This window comes from Anabas testudineus, chromosome 6, assembly GCF_900324465.2.
Source record: "Anabas testudineus chromosome 6, fAnaTes1.2, whole genome shotgun sequence".
NCBI classification, from domain to species: Eukaryota; Metazoa; Chordata; class Actinopteri; order Anabantiformes; family Anabantidae; genus Anabas; species Anabas testudineus.
In genome coordinates this window covers 2,982,748-3,006,524 of record NC_046615.1, presented here as the reverse complement: position 1 = coordinate 3,006,524, position 23,777 = coordinate 2,982,748, and the positions used below count along the sequence as shown (strand labels likewise).

Below are 23,777 nucleotides of genomic sequence, written 5' to 3'. Positions count from 1 at the left end.
GTCCAACACAGCCTCCAGTGATATTCTGATTACATTCATTATGCTTCCAACTTCGTGACAGTAGTTTAGGGAAGGTCCTGTTTTGTTTCAGTACAACAAGACCTCAGCAAAATGTTATATTCATTTTGTAAAAGACCTCAACTGGCCTACACAAATCTCTGATCTCAATCCCTTTCTTCACCTTTGAGATAAACTGGAATGGGGAAACTGCAAACTAACTGTTATTTTCCAGCATCAGTGCATTTTTCAGTAAGTCTTTTGTGGTTGAATGAGAACAAATCCCTGCAGCAAGGTTTAAAAATGTTTTTAAGACAGGTTGAGGCTGGTATAACAGCACATTAATGCCTATGGTGAAAGATGAATATTTTTATTGAAGACAGGAAGCTTGACAAGCCAAGCATTGTTGGTCTATCCAGAAAACGTTATTGTCTAGAACACTGTGAGCACTAATTTATATTTACATGCATTAAACCGACAGCATTTAGTTAAAATCAGGCAAATTGCAATGACATTGCTAAGAAGCTAATATTTTGCATGTAGTATAAAAGATTCCATGGTCAACATTGTAGTTGAATACAGTGCTGTAGGGTTGATGTTGCCAGTTAGCATCGTCCTGGTTCCTTGGACAAAATTTGGCTTTTGGATAATTGTGGAAAATAAACTCTGTGACCAACACAAGTTTGGGATGTTTTGTAGTTCAGTTAGTAGATCAGCTGTCTATAAATCCCAGGGTCAGTGGTTTAACTCCTGGTTTCTCTTGGCTACATGATGAGGTGTCCTTGAACAAGACACCGAAACCTCATAGTAGCACCGGCTGTCCAAACCAAATCCAAAAATTCAATAGAACCAGTGGCCACCAAACAAATACAAAATCTGTTGAGAATGATCTAAACCAAAAACACAAACAACTAACTGATGTGCATTGCCATTCCTAACTCTATCATGGGCATGGCCAAAAATCAAACAACTTTATAATAAATCATACAATTCTGCCTTCTTTCAAGCATCAGGTTTGTCTTTCTTCATAAGCTGCTCAAACGCACTTAGGTAGACATACATACAACACACATATACACAAACTGCCCACAGTGGCACAGCGAACATCTTTATTTCCTCATTGTGATTTCTCGGTGTTGTAATCCTGCCCGCAGGCTACAGTTGCAGTCTTCCCCTCTCTATTCATTATTACCGTCAGCCTGGATTCCCTAGTCTCTCTGTTTTCCTTTAATGAGCCACAGTTTGCTGCCGACCTAGAAGAAACATGGGCTCATTTAAAATCAGAGATGGGGATATTTGATATTTTATACAAACATAAAAAAATCAAGTCATTAAATCAAGCACACCTGCAGTTTCCCCAATTAATTTTCAGACATCCAGTTCACGCTGTGAAATATGGTTTTACACTGCCTGCTTGAACAACAGGAGTTCTGTTTGCCAGTTCACAAAAAATATTAATGGCAGGGAGGTGTTGTGAGAACTACTGAGTTCAATCTGACCAAAAATGATGGTTCAGTGTTCTCAAGGAGCGAAAGTTGATTGATTCTTTCTCACTATCTGCAGGCATACCTGTAAACAACCACATGCTGACAACTCACTACATCTACATTTTGTACATAATTACCACAGTATTAATAACGTAGGGAAACTGGGATTTCACCACATGCATCATGTTGTCAGTTTTTGGAACATAATTAAGTTTTGTGGGGTGTTGTCTTCCAGATAGACAGGCTCCAACTAATTACTTTAAAATAACTGACTGGGTTGATTATTTCTTGCAACATTGACCAGTAAGTGTTTAGTCTATACAGTGTGAGAAAGAAAATTAAGCATGTGGAACAATGTAGAAATACAGTAGCTTGTTTTGTATGACCAAAAGTTTAACACTCTAATATTGACAGTGAACAGTGTGGTTTTGCTTTGAATCATTCATGTAAATTAGGCTACATATTTATTTGTGTTAACTACCGGTACTTTATTTGTTTATTTGCACATGCACCACACAGTATAATAGCAAGTACTTTTTTATTCATTACCTAAAATAACCATCTCTGCTGGTAGCCATAAGAAGTTATCTAACATTAGCTAAAGCTCAATGCATAGCCCTACTTGTTCAGAAAAAACTTGCCATCTCTACATCCGTCTTAAAATGCAGTGGCAACCTGCAGTGTCCAAATGTTACTTGGCAAATGTACACTGGGCAGGATCACACAGGTCCAAACAGAAACAAGCATTCTGAATGAAAGGTGACTGGCTTTTGTAAGCATTGTAATCATGCAGTGGTCGTTTCTTTATTTAGTATAGTAAATATATTGCTTATTGGTTCTTTATCATCTTGTGTTTTGCATTATTAGAAGTCAAAACAAGCTAGGTAATAATATTTCTTGCTGTAAGTACAGTAATTTCACTCAATAGTAATGCAGTGTGTTTCAGTGTTTAAATTTTAAAAGTAGTTATTTGTCAAACGCTTTAATCCAAAGCGACTTACAAGTGGGGTATAAAGCAAGCAAAATATCTAATCCAAGGAGAAGAACTTTAACTTAGGTTAAAGGTAAAGTGCTATAGAAAGAGCTGTTTTAGTCTCATGGGGTGTAAGTTTTTTAATAAAGTTTTTAAATGCAGAGAAAGTTTTAGAAGAGTTCATTTTTCAGCAGGTTTTTGAAATTGGGTTTGGATGTCAGTGCCAGGAGCAACACTTTTAAAGAGACAATATAAGCTGCCATTGTTGTTACAGTGCTGTGCTTTATTGTGCTCCGAGCTACTATATATTCCAGCTGTATACCATCAGTTTGTATTGCTCCAGAATGCTGTTGCACCATGTCTAAAATTTCCTTCACATTTTGTCTACTAGTGTATTAGCCACCGTCTAAGGTTGGTTACCAGGTTAACTTGCTAATGTTTAATATAATGTTTGCCATGTTTGTGTTCCTGGTCTTGGTCATGTTACTTTGCTGTTTGCTTAATGGGACTACACAGAAATCAGATAATAAGAAAGTCATTATTTGCTCATGTGTTTTGTTTAAAAACAAATTGGACAAAAAAAGCACAGCACAGATGAAAAGTCAGGGAGTGTACAATGTGTGACTGTATCTATGCACAGCAATAGCAATAGCATAACTGAAAATATACTGTGAATTTATGATGGATTTATCATTTTGAATACATTTTATAGTTGGTCTAAATCATAATATAGACATTTTGAAAGACTGACACAAAGTAAATTCAAATCTTTGACATTGTAATGTAAAGTAGGTTTGCATTGCTCTGGGATCTTTGATAGCCACTTTGGACTTTATGTATAAATAAATCTCTGACATCTGCTAATTTACTCTTGACTGCATTTTCACTTTTGCCTTCATCTAACCCTCATTAGATGAAAGTAGAATCTGACCCCCATTAGTCACAATTACATGTGTACAAACAACAAGCAATGAATTTGAATGATGATGCACTTTCACCAAGTTATCTTACATGAATTACCTCTATTATGACTTATCACCACGTAATTATTGTTCGCTGCCAAGCAAAGGCATTAAATCACATTTCCCAGAGAATTTTTAGCTTGAACATTTATGACGCATTAAAAGGGAATAATTTCAGGTAAATGTTGAATCTATTTATCTCCCTAGTTGCGTAACCAATCAACAATCAACCCTGTGAGGCTACCTTAACTAGACTCTGATATACTGTATCATTCAAGAACACAGAAGCAGTGAGAGTCCCATAAAATCTGCAGGCAACAGTAACAGACACCGATTTCTCATAATGGTAATTATGGACGTGACAGCAGTGAAAAATGTTCCGTTGGAACGTGATGCACTTGTTAACACCAGGCCTCTAACTGAAAAGCAGTACCTGGGCCTCACCTGTTACAGCTGGAAAAGGATTTTATACACCAGTGATGCAACTGATGCTTGCACATATCTTGATGTTATGCATAATCTAAAGCAATATTTGAAATAAGCGTGACATAAAATACAGGCAGTCTGGGCTGGAGCTCACCTAATTTATAGGATCCACTTTCTTGTCCATAAAAAATGATTGAAAATTCTCTTGGCTATTGTTAATTACTGCAATTCTTTATCTGACTATAATTTGGCTGCAGTGTTGTCAGCCTTGCAGGAGATATTTTTTACATCATTTAACAAAGTTCAACAGTTATGGATATGGCAGAGAGATAAGTTAATACTATACCTCCCGCGGCCAGGAAGTTTATTTGTCCCAATAAACTTTGTAAAATTAAAAGTTAAATATAACTTGTATATCTTATTAACATATTTTTTAAAGTTATCTGGAAATTGAGCCATGACAACTGGACCTCCTTCTTGTTATGACCAAACCTGTCTTTGATTTATCATGCTGCTCTTTTATCCATCCCCAGACTAAGATCATGTCCAATTCACCCATTCACCAGGTCGGCCACACCGAACGACCCACTTTAGGGGTAGGAGGGGTTGGCAGAGATGCGACTATTAATCTTTTCACACACCTACCATTGTTTAACCTAACTGAACTAATTGGACCAGGTGTGAGGTAAAATCAACCTAGAGAATAAATTTGTGGTCTCCAACCAACTTAACCAGCTATCTTCAGACTGAAGAAGCTACTTGGAGGAATAGTGAAATGTTTTATCCAAACAAGAAGGAAGTCCAGTTGCCATGACTCAACTTCCAGATATACATGAGGATGATGTGTGAAACACTATAAACTAATACTGAACACTTCCCCTTAAGATCCCATCAATTATGGAAAGTTCCTTACAGCTGCTGCTGTGATCATCCACCAGTATGATCTCTTTGAGCAGGTGGGACGGCGTCCTCTGAATGGCTGTGTGGATGGAACGCAGCAATACTGACAAGGCCTCATTGACAAAGATGAAGATGACACTGAGCTGCGGAAGATCTGATGAATACGACATGTTTCTGCACCTGGGGAGGGGGAGCAATCAGAGGTTTGTTTGGCTGGATCTACACAGGCAAATACCACCATCATTTATTTCATTAGTAGAATTAATTAACAGCGGACACATCGATTGATGGACTGACCCATCTGGTCGTAAATCTGGGATTGGCCGAGTGAGGGAAATCCTGTCGCTAAAGTAGCTGTTGTAGCCATGGTAACGGAACTTCTTCAGCGCGACCCTTCGACTCTCTGGCCCCAGGTCATGACCCCAGTGTTTAAACAGCGAGGAGGCGTGGTCTGTGGCAGAATCTGACGAAGACAACGCATCTTCACCATCCTTCTGAGGTGTTTCTGTGGACAGAGAGAGAGAGACGGTGAATGTTAGAGGAGTTTTCTTTAGCAGCTTTCCCTGAGCCTCATCACTAACCACTGCGCTGCCAGGTGCCGTGACAACTACCTGATGGTACTCCATGGAGAAATTTTATGACAAATGGACTTCCTTCAGCTCTATTCAGGGAGCTTTGCAGGAAAAATGATTGTGACGGAACGCTTAGTACGCCGTGTGGTTATCAAACAAAACCTGTTTGCTGAGGGCTGAAGTAATAATTTCAGCAGTACGAGGGAACAGGAGGGAACACAAATGCGAAACAAAATAACAGGGATTTTCATTGTCATTCCAAATAACTCATTCTGGCAGCCGCGCTGATCTATTTCTGCCGAGGTGGACACAAATCCGCAAACATGCCCAAAGTAACATTTCTTTTTTTTTTTTTTTTTTTAAATCAGTGCTGTGGCTTACAATGTGCAGCACCAGCCTCTTCCCATGCATGAAGGATAACAACAAGGATAGAAAACATGCTTGAGGTCTTTTTGGACCAAAAAACAAACCAGCACACTTGGCAATTTGAACATGTGAATTATAGTTTGCAAGAGCAATGTAACCAACATAGATGTGAGTCATGATTTGGAACACACATGTAAAACTATCGCCGTGTAACTCCCTGTCACCTGTTTTTACTGAGTGTAGGGGAGTGTGGGGGCAAAGTAGCAACAGAATTTGAGGCAGAACAGTGCTGCTGGTCTGTTTGTCGGTGACCCTGGATGATGGAGATCACCAGAGACAATGAACAATTCATGGGTTGGTGGAAAGTGTGCAAACAGCAACATTTTATCTTTATCAAAAGATCTTTTAAATATTTTAGTTTAGAAATGACTCTGACAAAGCATTATTGTACTCTATTGAATATCCTTTGCATGCAATGACCACTTGAAGTCTGTGATTCACAGACAGCTAACTCACTTCTCTGGTGCCTGCATTGCAGTTTCTGTTGCTTTTAAAACACTCCAGCACCTCAACAGAGCAACGTGACATTTATAAGCTGGCATGCTGTTTAATGTACTGCAGCTCAGCAGCTAATAAGCTATTTACTGACAGAAAGTAAGTACATAGTACAACATTTGTACTTTACTTTTCATTTTCGTTCGTTTTCCTGCCACTATACTTCAGGGGACTTAATTAACTTCATATATTTAACATTAATCCTAGATCGGAAAAACCTTCAGAATTTGGGCAAGTGTAGTAAAAACAACTCTATGGAGTTAGAAATGGTCAAGTACATATTACTTTACAGAGTACCTGGACAGTTAGCACTGTGACTCAAATACATGAGAGTAACAAGCTGGGGCTGATTTGACATGTATCCAGTCTGTAAACTGACAACACTCATATTCACTCTTGTGGGATTGTGGGAAGAAACTTGACGACCTGGAGCAGATCCAAGCAGGCATGTCTCTCCCTCAGGACCTCCCTCTTGTAAGTCGACTGCACTGACCACACCAATCAAATCGCAGTAGCAGCACTGTCTACTACTAATAACTTACAAAACAAGAACACTGATTCCTTAACACATTTCATTTTACTTTGAGTTTATAATTTCCTTTTGACTTAGTAACTATTTTCTGCTCTGCCCAACAAACAGTCCAACTGAAGGGCTGTGAAGTACCTTCACTCCTTCCTGAGCTGAATGGGTGTTTTATTAGTTGGAAAAGTAGTACTTTCCCTTTTGTCAATAACATGCTCAATGCTCTTGAGGGTAAAATGCCGCCTCCTTCCACGTCCACTCACAGCCTCACAATAAGCGCAGCGAAAGTGTCGTTATTGATTCTGTGCCACATGTTTCTTGGCCACAAATGTGTTTTAAGATTTTTTTTTAAATCATCTGATTTGTGTTCCAACTTTAGATCTGCAATCTGACAAAAAGTAGAAGATGGCTTGAAAAAAAAAAGTTAAAAGAAATTCACCGACGCAATTATTCAGCACTGGAGGACATCGGGAATGACACGGTGAAAGGTTTTCCAGTGTAGCCACATTCTCGTGAGGGCAGGACACAAGCATCACAGAGCAAAGGCAATATGTTGTGTCCTGCCCTGCATTGTACTGTGCCCAACATATTTCATTATTCATTTAGTCTGACCCTGCTACCCTTTCTTGCACGGCTTACAAGCACAGCATACCTATCAAGTGGAATACTGGCGAGCTGTAATTAAAACCTGTCAGTTTGTTTAGCTACTCTGTGCTGACCACATTAGACCTAATATTGTCCTTTTCAACTATTTAACTATGTATATAACTGGAAAGACATCAATGAATCTGAGGATTTACTATATAGTTGAGCCACATTACATAGTTTACAAAGGTAATAGGATAATGCAAAATACTCAGTAAATGAAAGTCACTTTGTTCATGAACTGCCAGCAATAAATTAAAATATAATGACATATAAAGAGAAGCTGCCTTATTATCAGCATGTAGTCTTGACCATTTTCCCACCTTGTTCTTCCTCTCTACATCCTGCACTCTCCCTCTCTACCCTCTTCCTCTCCTTATGTGCAGCCAAGAGGAAAACAGACATTTCCAATAAAAACAGTATTCACCTGGAATGGTTTTCTGTTCACAGACCGCCTTGTAGAGAGTTTATTTGTAACTTTTCTTGCCTTATTACTGTGCTTATCAGATGCCTTGTGCAGAGGAAGGGTGGCTACAAAGACAACATTCACCTCCACAGGTACGTAAGAGTGCATGTTGTGTATGTTCACCGGGGGCGTGTATTAGCAGTAACTGGGCCAGTCATTTGCATCTGCATAGCTAACTGAACAATTACACACCAGGTAGTAACACCCCAAAACACATGGAGGACCTCTGATCTCAAGTTGAGAGACACACAAGTGCTGCTCACTGTGCAGTCTGGCAGCATTCAGGCAGGACGACACTGCAACAGTCAACAGCAGATCTTTGTCCTGTACGTTTAACCTTGTTGGGCACAGAAACTTGGCTGTCCATCTATGTCTGCTCAGCTGTGATTACAAACAACACAGACAAATGCATACATAGAGAAAGGCATAGTGCACAAAGAGCCAGTAACAGGAATCGGAATAGCATTATGTTATGTATCATTATATATATCTTTATCATTATATATGTGGATTTCTAATATGTACCTTTCAACAATTAACACTGTATATTTTAAGGGACATTGTAAGTCAGTTTGTGTAGTTTCATTAAGTATAAGGTGATTAAAAATGTAATCGCATTAATCACAGAGTACAATATAAACTGTGATTCATCATATTTAATTGCAATTTTAAAATGGTAAGATTTACTAATATTATAAGAGTTTGTTGTTTTGTTCATGTTATTCAGGGGAGATTCAGAACCTACAACTGCAAACTGAAGAGATGTTTGTCTGTAATTGAAACCTGTCCTAATATGGTCCACTTCAACTATTTAACTGTGAATATGACAGGATAAGAAAGACCAGAAAGATAAAGAACTTACTATAATGTGGAGCCACATAGTTTACAATGGTAATGGGATTATTCTCTATTAAATAGAGAAAGCCACTTTCTGTATGAACTATAAGAATCAAATAAAAATATAAAGACATGTAAAGAGAAGCTGCCTTATGATCAGCACTGTAGTCTTGATCACCTGTCTCTCCTTCTCTCCCTCTCCTTATGTGCACAGGAAAACAGACATCTCCAAAATATCAGCTTATACTGCATATTCTAGCTTTAAATGTAGTTGTACCTTATGTATTTGTATAGTGATTATATTCGTTAGTAGTTTATGTGGCCATGTTGATGTATGCAAATTAGCCATGTGGAGTGTGGAGTGAGCTACGTTACAGTTACTGTAAAATCCCAGTAACTGGCCATGTTCTTTTTTTATTGTAAATTTGATCATGTGTTGTTTTGAACAGGTAGACACAGAGAGAGTGGTGAGGAGAACGGCAGAATAAATGGGAAGGTATTCTATCCCTGGGCATAGGTGACCCTGAGCTCCATCACATCAGCTTGCACAGAGACACTCTTATTAGCTCAGACACCAGGACAGCTCCCTGTCCACACACACATTCACATATTAACACATCTGTCCTGTGGACCCTGAAGGCTTCGGGCACAGACTCCCCACAATCTAATGGATTAGGAGTGGGCTACTCTGCTGGACAACAAATTGTCTTACCTTAACCCCCAACCCTCCCCCCCAGTCACTTTATGCAGAATTGGTGTGCTGTTAGCTCAACCCCTGTGCTGGCTCTCAAGCCCCCAGCACACTGACTGCAGTCAAAACCACTGCGGCCAGAGCTGAGGTCTAGGACCAGGAATATTTCCTACCACAAACAAATAGTACAGCCAGCTAATGTACACGTGTATGAACTGTGTTACTAAAATAAATAATCATTTACTAATGAATATATAATGGTAATAAAACTACATAGATTACAACTACATAGCAGCCATCACACCATAGGGAAGAGTATAATCAATCTCAGCTGTTGTCCAAAAATGATAAAAGAACAAACAAAAAACCATCGACCAGACGAACAGCTTCACTAGGTGACACGCTTCTCTACTCCTTGTGGAGGAATTGTTTGAAAATGTTTCCACAATTATTACAAATCACCAGATTTTTTCCAGAAGACTGAACTAATGTGCATGTGTGACATCTCTACACCATATCTTCTCTTTTTCATTTTAATATTTATGTATTTTATACATCAGTGAAGTGTTAGAAACTGAATCTCCTGACTACAAGGACTACATTAAATACTCATGCACTGTGTGTAGTCTGTGCACTGATCCTTTTTTTTATTTCATTAAATAAACATTTAACTGTTTAATGTGTGTTTCTTTATGAACAGACTATAAAAAGACTTTCTTTTCTTTTCTGGCCAATCGAAGAATAAATGCTCCATCTCATTTTTACTCTGGTTACCAGTATTTGTGGAAACTCCCCAGCTGACCTAACCAGTAGTGGTATACTTATGTGTAAAGCTTGTGATGTAACCAGAGATAAAAGCTCATCAGAGAATCTAACAGCTTATGAATATGCTTAAAATTAATTTGCATTTGTATCTGTAAACCTGCTGAAATACCAGATTTATTATTTATTGACTTGACATGTCATGTAAAATTCTGTGCTTGTTTGATTTGACTTCAAACTTGGCCACTTGCTGCACACTGCTGTCCATCAAACACCCGCCAGGTACCAGCTCCGTCTGCAACCGCTCTGCAGCTCGGCTGTTCGTCGAGGTTTGATTGACGGGTGACTGATGGTAGACAGGGATATGAAGTGTTGGATGACAGTTTCGCAGCGGGAGGCGAGTTGCAGTTGGAAGAAAAAAGAGCAACTAAAATGAACCAAACTGAGACATCACTCCAGGAAACTCAACACTCCGCTCAGTCTGGGTTCACAATGCATTTCACCGTTAATCTTCAACCACTAGTTGGTGCATATTAAATTTAACTCGCCTTAATTCTTTTACCACTTGCAAAACATCTTGATGCACCAGCCTCTGCCGCTGTGTTTTCCCTCCGAGATTTTCAGCCATTCCAGATGTGTTTTGTGGTAGAATAATGTGTCCTAGTCTACGACAACATTGCATGCAGAGAAATCAGAAGCACTGTCTCCCAATGTCTTACTGATATACTTACTATTTTCAGCTTGCCATTAGGCTAATTGTCAATATATACTAATTCAGTTCAAATAATGTTTTAAAGCACCTCTGGCCTACAGACTAAAAAGACTTTAAGGGCCCACTTCCCGCCATCTCAGTCTGTTCTGATTGGTCAGCTCATGGCCAGTCAATCTTTCTGTGGGCCAAACTGTGACCTGTTGGAACAGCACCATTCCTCCAGCCACAGTCTAGCGGTCGGGGCCTCTGATTATATGTAACATCAGTATCCAATGTAAAAAAAGAATAAATGTAACATCAGAACATGAAAAGCATAATTTGACCCCTTTAAGAGAACACGTTACCTGGTGTGTAATATTTCAACCAAGTGCTCAGTGGTGAGAGTTTCCTGACGTTCTTCACTGAATTGGGTAAAAGAATGAATCTGTTATCTTAACTGCTCTTCCTCTTAAGAGTTGGGGGGCTGCTAGAGCCACTCCCAGTATAACCCTGGGGTTATTAGACAACTAAGCTACTGCCGCCCCCATAAGATATAAAGAATAATTCATATAATAAAAGCAGAAAAGTAGTGCACGTGAAGGTAGTGTCATCATTATTTCACTCCACCATTGATGGTTTTATCAGTAGTATAAGAGATCCATTGCATTTAAATGAAGTAAGACTTCCAGGATTTGTCTTTCTTACAAACCTGAACAAGGTCAAAAAAGAGACAAAAGGAAACGCTGTGACTTTGTTAGGGGTACGTTTAGGTGTGCAGAGGTTTTATCTTTGAGGCCCATCACCATTGTTAACATTATTAAGCAGCCCGTTGTCACAGTGATTCAGCGCTGGCTCCTGTTTAAAGAGCACAGATTCCTGCTCTCCTGTCTGTGCATCAGCATAACAGATGCTTCCAGCATCTACTTATTCTTTTATGAATCTTTTCTTCTTTTTTGCAGCATCCGTGGCCTCAATTCAGCTCGTTTCCAAAGAGTCGCCCCAAAATACTCTTCAATGCAACATGCCCACGTTCGAGCACATCAATTCAGGGAAACTGAATGTAGTTGCCCTGAAAGGCATATTCAGGATGTGCACTTCATATCCTGTTCGCAATCACCTCTTATTTTGATGGAGACAGAAGTGATGTGTTTACAGACATCAGTCGTGTGGTGTGTGTTTTTGCTCTCTGCATTAAATCACATGGTAGAATCAGGAATGTGCCGTTTATTCAGCCCCATTGATTTGTGTGTGGGACATGACGATTCGCATAAACCGCTTAAACTGATCAAGACCTTAAATGGGACATGAGCCCGATTTGCAAAACACAGAGCGTGGATGTAAAAACACTCAATTAGACCTCGGCACCTCCTCCGTGCGCTTTCAAGTTGCTCATCAGCCCCACATTGAAACGCTCGCTGCGGCTGCTGCATCGCAAGAACCTCTCCCAACAGGCTTTGCACTTGTAACACAAACACACACCCACTCACACCCGAGGATTTGAAAGAATTTGTTTTTCGTGGAGAGAATCTCATTTGCTCTGCAAGCCCCGCAACATTATCTCCCTCTGAAAGATTTTTTTGTGTTCCAATATTTAAAGAGGCACGAGGGAAAACACAGGCAATTCATTTGCCTTTTCTACTGACTCGGAGCCCCTTCGAATCACACGGCAGCTTCTTTTCATACCGCAGCGAGCGATGACTCACAATAAAGTGTTTTCTTTTTCTTTTTTTTTTTCAATTGTTTGCTATGTGTTTGATGGCGTTGCCACGAGTGTGCTCACACAAGAGTCATTTACAAAATGCTCCCAACTGGGGCGAAAAGTGAACCCATCTGCACATTCCCCAAGTGAAGGGAGACAAGCTTTTGTAGGTTTTGTGCTGCAGCTGCTTGGGATACAATGATACACATACTGATGGAATAAAAAAAAAAAGAGTGTGTGTGAGACAGAGAGAGAGAAGGATGGAGGCTGCCAGCCTTGTACAAAAGTTCACACATGATCAATTTAATCAAGTAGTGAGCAGATGGTGATCCGTGTCGTCCTCCTCTCACCTGTGGTATGAAAAATGTTGTTTAATGCATCACACCTGGACAAGTCACATCTGTCCTCACCGCGCAGAGAAACCACTGAGAGACGGCGATGGAGAGACACAAAAGACACCACCCACTGAGCTGCATTAGCCGTTTGTTTTGAAGCGCTTTTGTAACTTCGCCGGCATCATCTCACTGAATGTGTTAGAATCGTGGCTTCAGGCATTCAGACACGGGTGCTCGTTATGCAAACGCTCTGCAACAACCTTATTCTAATGTGTTACAGACAGTGCTGAAACACTGCATGTGTGTGAGTGGGAGCAGTGGTCCTGCTGGAGAACAAATGCTATGAAGAACCAGGAGTGTTTTGTATTCTCTCACAGACTGTATCTCGTATGGATTTCAGAAAAATACAGTAGTCGAGCACTTTGGGAAATAGGCCTATTTGATTTCTTTCTCGGGGTGAGATCGGGGATCGATACTAATCTCATGCCTGTGTGTTAAGTACGGAGCTGGAGTCAGGACATGTTCAGCCAAGCTTAGCATAAAAACTGGAGGCATTCTAACTGCTTAACACAGTGTACCTTGTTTGTTCGACAGATAAATAAAAGAGAAATGTAAAAATGACCCAAACTGTTTCTTGGTGAACAAGAGATGTGTGCAGCATCCTGCACAGTTGTAGAGACCAAAACCACAGTATCCAGAGACGCACAGAAGACCTGATCACCTGTGTAGTCCTGTGAAGTCAGTGATATCACAAAGTTATGACAGTGAACTGCACAAGTTCAAGTTGAAGTACACAAGTTGAAGCACAAAAACAGCTCAGTTAGGTTGATTTTAGTACTTGGTGAAGGCGTCACGTCTGTATGGTTTCGATTAAACTACGTTCTTTGTTGATGTAATGTTAACCATGGTTACAACTATGCATAAAACACAACCTATCCACCTGGACCTCCTCCTGAGACACCTATTCAAGCTCTATAAATGACATTACCTAACTGTCTTGTTTGATTATGTCATAATTACTATGAACGCTAGTGGCAGCATTATTATTATTTTTCAGGACAGTCTCATGGGACCTGTAGGACCAAACTGAAGCAGGACAAATAGGAACAGTAGGAGTTAGAAAATAGTCAATATTGACTTTTTTCATGTTGCACCATCATCAATGTTAAGAACCTCCTGAGCCTGGTGTGACACTTTTGTCTGCACCTGGGTCTAAAACAAGCTTTTTAAACTGATTCTTATGCATAAGAGTTGATGACAAAGCATTATTTAATAGCCGTTTATTGAATCTGGTGCTGCTGTGGCTGTTAACACAGTGACTTTAAACAGTCAACTTGCCCCCGTTGAGGTAATGAAGAGCCGTCTGGAAGCAGCTCTTTAGCTGTTGAGTTGGACGGGATACACCACTGCAATGAAATTGAATATCTGCATGTTCCTTACACAAAGCTGACTTATCTACTTTTGCACCCCCTTGCTTGCTTGATAACCCTCCGCTTGCTGTTTACTGAGCAGAATAACGCAGTGTCTTTTGCATTCCTGTCTTCCATTTGTCCACCAACCAATAGCCTGACAGGCTGCAGATTACAGAGCGTCGGCTTCCATTATCAAGCCATTTGCCTCCTTTAAAACACTAACAACTTTTTAGAACCATCATTTTCTCCACATCTTAACGTCTTCATAGTTTGATGGTTTCTACAAACGACTGTCATTCCTCCTGCCTGCTGTGTGTGTGTCCGCGTGTGTGTGAGCGAGTTAGAGAGAGAGAGGACAATGGATCATTTCCGTCTCTAGCTTGGCCAGAGACATTATCCATCTTGCCTCTCAGGAAATACACATATGCCCACACACACACACACACACACACACACACACAGGGGAAGGAGTGAGACACATGCACACCCAACCACACGGAGCATACGTGATGGGAGGCTAAACTACGTCTTGATCGCAGCTTGACTGCAGATTCTTGGATTCTCCGAGTCGTCCACTTCCAGAAATCAATACAGATTGAGTGGGTCTTCCTGTAAGTCCATATGGCTCCGTGCTGCAACAGAAGGCTCCACTGCTCCACTAATTATATTAGAGCACTACTGATAAGGTTTCATTGTCTCAACCACGCAGATGAGCAAGACAATGTGATTGCTATATAAGGCGTTTCTTGGAAGTAAAAAAAAAAAAAAAGCATTTTCTTATCAGGTGCCAGTACGTTTAAAGTTCTTCGGTCTTATTCTGCTCAATCTGCTCTTTCTACTGAGACAAAAAGCTGCATCTCTTTCATTTTAAGATGAAAGAATCGTAACTGGAATACATGCTTAGTAACAAAAAAGCTTTGGGAGAGCGTTTTTCCTTTCATTTGCTTTAGTGTAACTGCTCCTATTGCACTTGAAAACCGCAGATCTTTCAAAATATAAAGCAGCATGATATCTGTTAATAAATCAGAGAGTAAAATGAATTTTCATAATCAGAGAGCTGGGTGAATCAAAAACTGTGAAGTGTGTCTGGAGAGGGGTTGACCTAAGTTTGGTTTTTATTCCATTTTACAAATACCTGTTTCCAGGTTTGCAGTTTTTTTTATTTTATCTGAATAAAACAGTTGTTACAGGACTTCTGGGTGTACAAAGTTACCTGGATGAAAAGAAAGCAGATTCTGAAATCAAATGTAGAAAGCCTTGTCGTTTTGTACATTAGTTAACAGTACACTACCAATTTAGTGTTGTACTTAGAGCAACCCAGGCTCCTAAGCCAATTCTATTGAATTAAGCTGCACTCACTAAAATGTTATTGTGGTGGAAGTAATACCAACTGAATGATGTTTTTATAAATATAAGAAGGATGTGTTAACTACTGTATTAACGTAAATGGAGAGTCTCAAATGCATTCAGAAAGGTTGGGTTCAAGCACTGGGTTAGGGTCAGGGAAAGATTGTAGTCTGGCTTAAAGGAAAATGTAAAAGTCACTTTATACATGTCTTTATTAAACAAAATCACAATCCTTCTCTAACCTTAAACTTCTTGCCTAAACCCATTATTCAAAATGTTTGTCATATGCACAGTGAGGAAAACATGTTTCCCTATACAATTTCCAATGCCAAAAATATATACATAAGTACAATATATATATGTATGTATATATATATATCCTCCTCCATCTGCTACACTCTGCCCTGTTCTGATCTATTATATTAGTATTAGTTATTAATAAATTACAAAAATGGAATTCTTCTCTCACTGGTTAGGAAGATGTGCCTTTCTCAAAATTTAGGTTTGGGATATATTTCTGTATATAAAGTACTGTGCAAAAGTCTTATGCAGCATTACATTTTTCTTTGGATTGGCAGTGCTATTATAACTATATACCTATTTATATTCACTTGATAGAATACAGCTAGTGTACATAAGACATATGTTTAGAGTGATAAAATTCATAATATAATCTCAATAAACATGTTTATTTTAACATTATGTTGGCTAAAGTGACAAATAATAAGTGTAACCTGTAGAGGAATCTGGAAAGGTCAAGGACAAAAACAGAAGTGGAAGATGTGATGAGAAGTCCAGCAAGGACCTGGTTCAGCATCTGGCAGCTTCATGTGGATGCCAAGTACGCTTCTTTTTTGTGGAAAGGCAAAAGCCAAGAAACCACTTTTTGTGTTTCTAAAGTAAAAAAAAAAGAGAAATAAATACTGGTCATCGTTAGACAAATGGTGCCTAAGATTTTTGCACAGTACTGTGTATATATATATATATATATATATATATATATATATATATATATATATATATATATATATATATATATATATATATATATATATATATATATATATATATATATATATATATACATACATACATACATACATACAGACACACACACACACGTATGTATAGTATATATATTTATTGTACTGTATCTCTATAATAAAAACTTATTTTTCGCATGTCAGAGTTCCATCTCTGCACATCCAAGTGCTGCAAAGAGGAGCAGTGTCCAAGTGGAAGACAGCAAGTGATACTGACGTTGAAATTGTTCTGGGAGAAAAAGAAGAAAAAATCCCTGTGTATCCACTTCTGAGACCTCTTATACAACAATACTTCTGGTTGGAAGGAATAAATAAATTAGATCCAACGAGTGTCATCTTTATGCAAACGACTTCCTTCCCCAGAACAATTCTGTCCAGCATCCCTCACTTGAAATATACATCAGTATGTGCTGCTATGCAGCTGTTTAAGGTATACAACAAAACAAATTGGAGGCATTTGCATTTGTGGCGGCCTGTAAGCTCTAACAGCACAATATGCTTGACTTCTGGGGGCATAATCAGAGGAACAGAAGGGCACGCATGTTTCTAAAAGAAGACACCCTAGGAGAAAAAAACAGCTACTGGTGATTCAGCCAATTAGTTCACAGCAGGTTTGTTGTTAAGAGAATAAGAGAGGAGAATGGAAACCTTTCTATTCAAATCCCATCATATCTAATCCCTGTACAGCAAAGAGTTAAGCTGTCAGCGTTAGGAATGACACATTTAAAAACATCACCGCATAAACATCACGTCAAGGTTTACTAGCCTAATTGTCCACCCACACCAAGATTCATGAAGATCAAAGACAAAATTGTAATCTCTGGAAAGTAGAAATGGCAGCGAGAGAAACTGAGAGAGCGACAAGAAAAAAACAAAGGCAAACCAGCAACAAAGAGAGATGTGGGAATGAGAGGATTTAGTAGCTGTTAGGCTGCTACAAAGGTGCAGGAATTCTCCAAAAAGCTCAGCCAGCTGAGCCCCTGAATCCATTCATACCAAAAGAGCTGACCACAAGGCGCTGGCACAGACACTACATGTCCACAAAGGGAGTGAGCACATGAGGAAATAGCTGCTTCTTCACCAGGCGACACAGTCAGACAAACGATTTTTTTATACTGAAGATGTTTTGTTTAGACTTTTCATTCCCTGCTGGTGGCCTTACATGTGTTGAGTTTCATGTCATGCAAGATGTGAACCAAATATATTTTTTATGTTGCACAGGAGGCTTAGAACAGCAACAAGCTGGAGCAAGTAGTCCAGAGTCAACTGCACATTTGCCAAATCTCTTAGTGAGAGATCCACTTTACTTATAATCCACTAGTTATAAAAAGAAAGTGTACAGAGCAGGTTGTAGTCTGACAGATATCACTATATAATATAAATCAAAATGAATGGTCATACCCTTTAAATCTGACCACCAACAAATATAGAAAGCTTTTTGAATTTGAGGACAACATACATGTGTGTGGCAGGACCACAGCTCAGGGTGCTGTGAGCTTTTGGAAAAGCTGTTTTTTTTTTTTTTTTACTTTTTCATGGTCAAACTCAGAAAAGTCAGACACTGTACAAGATTCAGAAAGAACATAATTTAGCTTTATTTATCATTTTTGATAAAAAAAAATATGAATAGGAATAAGGGAAGATAAAATCCAGTGCTAGTTTCAGCACCCGAGAGCCGTGGAGAGCGGCGAGGGTGAGAAACCAAACATCACACGAACACGGCCACACTAACTGAAGCTGGGCACAGCATGATTATGTGATGTTTATCTACACAGACAACGGTCTATAGGAGTATAACTGCAGAAAGTAATGATTCAGCATGATTCAAACGTGACGTCATTGTCATTGTCAGCAAGTTGGAACCAAAATCTGCCCATTTATCCTGTAGTGTGGGTCCAACATAAGGGGATGCCATTAGTTTTGTGGGTATTAGTGGTATTGTAAGTATTGGATGATAGTTATATGGAAGTTGGAACTGATGAAGGTGCCATCAATAAATCACCAACGTTAGTACAAGTCATTCAAAAGATGACCACAGTGATGGTAAGACTAACTAACTAACAAACTAACTAAATGGCACTAAAGGAATAATTCAACTACTTCATCAGACTGCCTGTGCACACTGCTGAGGTTGAAGCCAACACAGCACTTTGTGCATTTTGCCAACTTGGCCTTTTGTCCTAAACAACCTGCCAAAACTGATTTCTGTCATATTTTTACATTTTGTATTAAGCTTGTTAAACTATGTCCTAGTTTATTAAGCCCACAATGGGTTTATTCCTGGTTGGGTTCCACATGATAAGAGTACTAATTTAGTAAAATAAATCATAGCTCCAGGGTGAGAAGACAAATTCCTCATGGATACCTAACAAGAGGACACAAGAACCCAAATTAACTGAGTTAAAGGCTCTTCTGTTTGAAATGATGTTTGAGGAGCTGAACTGCAGAGGCACAATGCACTGTCAGGAGTTTGACTGTATGAGGTGAAATGACTATCCCTTCAACAAACAGGCACGCCATCTTCTGCGAAATGAGGATCCGTCTCCTTTGACTTTACAAATCAATCACCTAACCGTCCAGCGAGGATCTCTGATGAAGCGTGATGAGCTCACGGCGTCTCACAGTCATGCTAAGTCACGCTAATCACACCAATAAGCTGCCAACACGAGTCTCTCTCACACACACACACACACACACACACACACACACACACACACACACACACACACACTGTCATTTCTGCTGCCACACACATGCAGCACAAGCACATAAATTAAAGGCAGTATATGACATTGTTCCAGGGAGCTAGTAAAGGGTTTGACGAGCCTGGAAGTTAAGCTGCTCATTTCACCTTGGCACAAACTTTATTAAATCTATAGGAGGCCGATCAATACCTGGGAGTCAGCGAACACACCACGTGCAGGAAGTGATTCTGCTTTTCTGAACAAAAACACTGACTGCATCCTTTGCTGCTCATTGTCATTTAAACTGTCCAGTCTGAGCACTGACGAAGAGATAAAGAGAGGCACTCTGAAATAGTTCTGTAACAAATCCGACGTGAATCAAACATCTGGGATTTGTCAGAAGTTTTGCCAGAAACCCACAAAGGGTGTTAATGTGAAACGAAGTTGCTACACCATCACAAGCGCACAACACCACCAAGACGGAGAGGAGGCTGTGGCAGGTGTTAGAGCAACAACAGCAACAAACTCATTTAATTCAGCAACAGTTTGGTTTGCCAGCAGTTCTGCCTACAATAAAAGAAACAAACACTGGAACTAACTGACAGCAGTGGCACTGAGCCAAAGACATGATGCCAAACCAAACTGTTGACAAGAATCCAGCAGGATTATTTAAAAAAGGAGCCCTAGATACAACATGCTGTCAAGGAAATGTTTTATTCCTATTCTCTTCTTCTTCTTTATAACTGGTTTAGTTTGGGCTTATCTTTGTACATGCCAACATCGGCAAAGTTAAGCCCAACCCTGACCCTATGTGACCAAAAGGATATTAATGAATGCTTCTATTCATAAATCATCATTTTATATTCATGTTTTTTAAAATTATGATTACGGTAACTGCTGCATCACCCAAGACCCAAGTCTTTGTGGTTTGGTTACATTGAAGAACAAAACCAACTTTAGGTTAGGTTTAGTAAAAACAACATGGTTCGGTTTAAAATAAATACTTTGTTAATATTATGTTACATTATGGTTGAAGCTTTTTGTTATTATAAGTCAAAATGCTGTCTAAAAGGCATCTAATTTAATAATGAGATGAACTTAACTTTAATAATCAGTTATTCAACAAAATATTCTCACCTGAGTCCAATCTCTTGTCACTCAGGTGTCATCAGTGTTTGTTTGTTTGCTGTCAGAAACCTCTTTACTTTTTCTTTTTAATTTACATCTCACTATTTAGCACTTCAATAACTTAATCAGTTCTCAACCAGAACCTCAGATCTTATTTGAAACACATGAAACACATGAAGCTTCACTGTTGTTGCATGTCCTGCTGTTTGCAGACAGACTCGGGTAAAGGTCATATAGCACTCTGTGCCCCTTTGACATTTGCACAGTCTTGTTCTTTTTTCGCTTGCAGTGAAAATGCCATGGTGGGTTGTGGGCATTGTAACATCACAATGATCCGCGCTCGCTGTGATTTGAATATCACTCCGAATCTTCTGTTTGGTGCTTTGAGTACGTTTTTTCGACTGCTCCACATGAGCTGACGGGCAGTTGCTTGAGTTTTCAAACGCACGCAAGCTGTGACATTAGCTGCCAGGGCATCCAAACAAAGTCCTGCTGAGGCTTTTCAACATGCAGAGCTGTGCATGAGTCCAAGGACTAGCCCGGCCATTACATTTTAACATGGGAAAAGCCACATTAACCATGGAGGCTTTTATGAAATGTAATTTTTAAAAAGACACTAAGCGATGTCTCATGTGGTGCCCGTCGCTGAATCGTGGTGTTATTTCTTAAAGCTGCATGCGTGAAGGGGAGACAGGGATTCTGAAGGACATTCTGTTTGCTTGTCGTGGTTGCTAAAAGGGTAAGGACAGGCAGCAGTGTGATGCACAATGACAGGGTGACTGCTACGGGCCTTCAGAAAATAAAATCTCATTACTGCACACATTCATTACTTCTCAACAATGCCTTTTCTTTTCTCCTATCCTCCCTTTTCCTGTTGCAGCTTACCCTCCTGGCTCTTCTCCATTTGTCCGTCTGTCAGTCTGAGGTAGAGCTCTACTTCCGTCTAAACATCGCATCTTACAGATTTTCTGGAGAGTCTACATATTTGCCTCAGTAACCACCACTGTTTTTTGTCGTAACTGCTTACGGGCAAAAAGGAAAAAACTAAACAAAACTTTACTTGTCTACTCAAATAGTCTTGTCACTTGTCCTTGTCCCTTCTCATTCTCTCCCGCTCTGATTCATCCACATGAGACACAGCGGGGTGTATCTGACAGACACTGCGGGTCAGTGGACCGGTTCTGTGCTCCGTGTCTGTGAGCGCGCTCTGTTTGCGATTGTGCATGTGTGTGAGACGCAGGGACGAGGAAGGAGCTGTGGGCTGGCGGAGGGAAACGCTCCAGGCGGCACAGTGTCCTTGGCCAAAACTACTATAAACAAGCAGCCAGGCTTCGTTAACAAACTCACAGTTCAAGACATGATGTCTCCGGTGAATTCACTTCGACTACATCTACACTGCTCAGCCAGACATGCTTTAAGGATATTAAACAGTTTTATAGCTGGCTCTGTGATTTGTATTTATTTTTATGAATGTGAAAATAAGTTTATGTGTTTGCTGTTATTAAATAATTACCCTGGTATTCAGCCATTGGACTTTTATTTGAAAGTTTGGGCTTCTAATAACCTTTGCATTTAAACATTTGGTTTATTCTGTGCTGTATATCCCCAAGCCAAATTAAAGGGAAACATTACTTATATTCCACTTGCTTCCTATTGTATGAAGTAAATATATATATATCAATCAATTTTTCATTTCAGATTATGTCATGTAAAGGGAAGTTTAATACCATTCATATACTTACTTACATAGGAACCAGGTGGAGCATCAGTGAAGTTGTCCTTCAATAAGAATAAAAGGAATATAAATCATTATTACACATGTTAATGTTATATTTGTTGAAGGGTGGTTATTATCTGTAATACACTGCAGTGACCAGGCTAATCCACGCCAATGTTTTTGGAATTAAGCAGTATTAATTTTAAAAAGTTGTCCTTTTGGTGAGTGCGATTTTATCATAATTAAGAGAGAGAATAGGCACAAATACAGAAATCTGACATTAATTAAAATACTCCATGTACATTAAGTTAAGTTGGGAGTAAGGTAGGAAGATGATTAGCCTAGCTTAGCATAAAGACTGTAAACAGGGTTAAACGGTGAGTTTAGACTGTTGCATTTTCAAAAATACTCAATAATTCAATAAGTAATGTGCATTTTATTCGATAGGTACACAAACACAGAAAAATGCAAAAGTGACCATTGTTGGCTGGTATTGTTGAGAAATATGTTAAAGATATGAATTAAAGCTGCTCTAATAACTTTGCAACATACAAAAGTATTAAAAAATGTGATCAAATATGTAAATTACTACAGTAAGAAAAGTTGAAACGTTGGAGCTTTGTTCCATTTGCAGTCGTTGTGCTAAGCTCAGCTAATGATGTTAGCCTCACACATAAACATGAGAATGCCATCTTCTCACAGATTGCTGGTGAATATAATGAACTTTTAAAGGCGTGCTCAGTCAAGGTAGCTAGAAACGAATGGCGCGACCGTGTGCCCGTGTTCAGCTCAACTCTCGCGGCTCTTTCCCCTCATGTCTGCTTCGGTCTGCTCAATACTCACAACTTGGGCGCAGTGCGAAAATGTTGCACTGGCAATAAGAATATTGCATCCACAGTGCAATACTAAAGAGCTGGAGTTCTGCTTTTAATCATATTTCCCTTTAAATATTCAGTTTGCTCCCAAAACCACAGGGAGCAACAGTGGAGGTCCTATAGAAGCAGAGGCACCGCATGAATATATACCGTAGTACCCACATTGAAATAATCCCATGTTACAGTGCTGACAGACATAATTTATTCCAGCATACTCTCTGGACACTAAAGAACTGTTCTGAACACTTGGCTACACAGCCGGGTCACTTGCGGCTACATTAAAAGATCCTGCAATAGAGCGAGTAGCAATGCAGACACTTGTGGGTAGGAAATGGTACCTTTAATTAATCTTTTAATGTTTGAATAGTTGAAGTACTTGCTCCAGACTATATTTAATTTCCTGGCAAAGAGTGCAGGCTCCTGAAAATCCGAACAGCAAATACAAGTGTTTGTCCCAGTTACTGCTGTGTGACTGAATCAATACCAAGCTGAATATAATGAATAAGAAAACAGTGAACAGAAGACTCTGAGCGTTCACAGTCATTCCCTGGAGACAGATACACTGACTAGCTTTGTTCCACAAAAAAATACAAATTCCAACAGTCTGTGATTCTCATCCTAAAGATAGAGCTGTATAGGTTCATACCCATTTGTCATATGTACACTATATCACACTTCCACATT

At 39.4% G+C, this 23,777-nt stretch overlaps 1 protein-coding gene across 2 annotated transcripts in view; it reads right to left on the bottom strand.

Annotated features, from left to right (window-relative positions):
- galnt18a (UDP-N-acetyl-alpha-D-galactosamine:polypeptide N-acetylgalactosaminyltransferase 18a) overlaps positions 1–23,777 on the bottom strand; it is a 120,205-nt gene that overhangs the window by 46,997 nt on the left and 49,431 nt on the right. For both annotated transcript variants that reach the window (XM_026364566.1, XM_026364567.1), the window contains exons 2-3: positions 5,043–5,250; positions 4,759–4,925 (exon numbers count right to left, since the gene is read on the bottom strand). In XM_026364566.1, the coding sequence (XP_026220351.1) occupies positions 4,759–4,925; positions 5,043–5,250 (375 nt within the window). The remainder of the gene's footprint in view (positions 1–4,758; positions 4,926–5,042; positions 5,251–23,777) is intronic.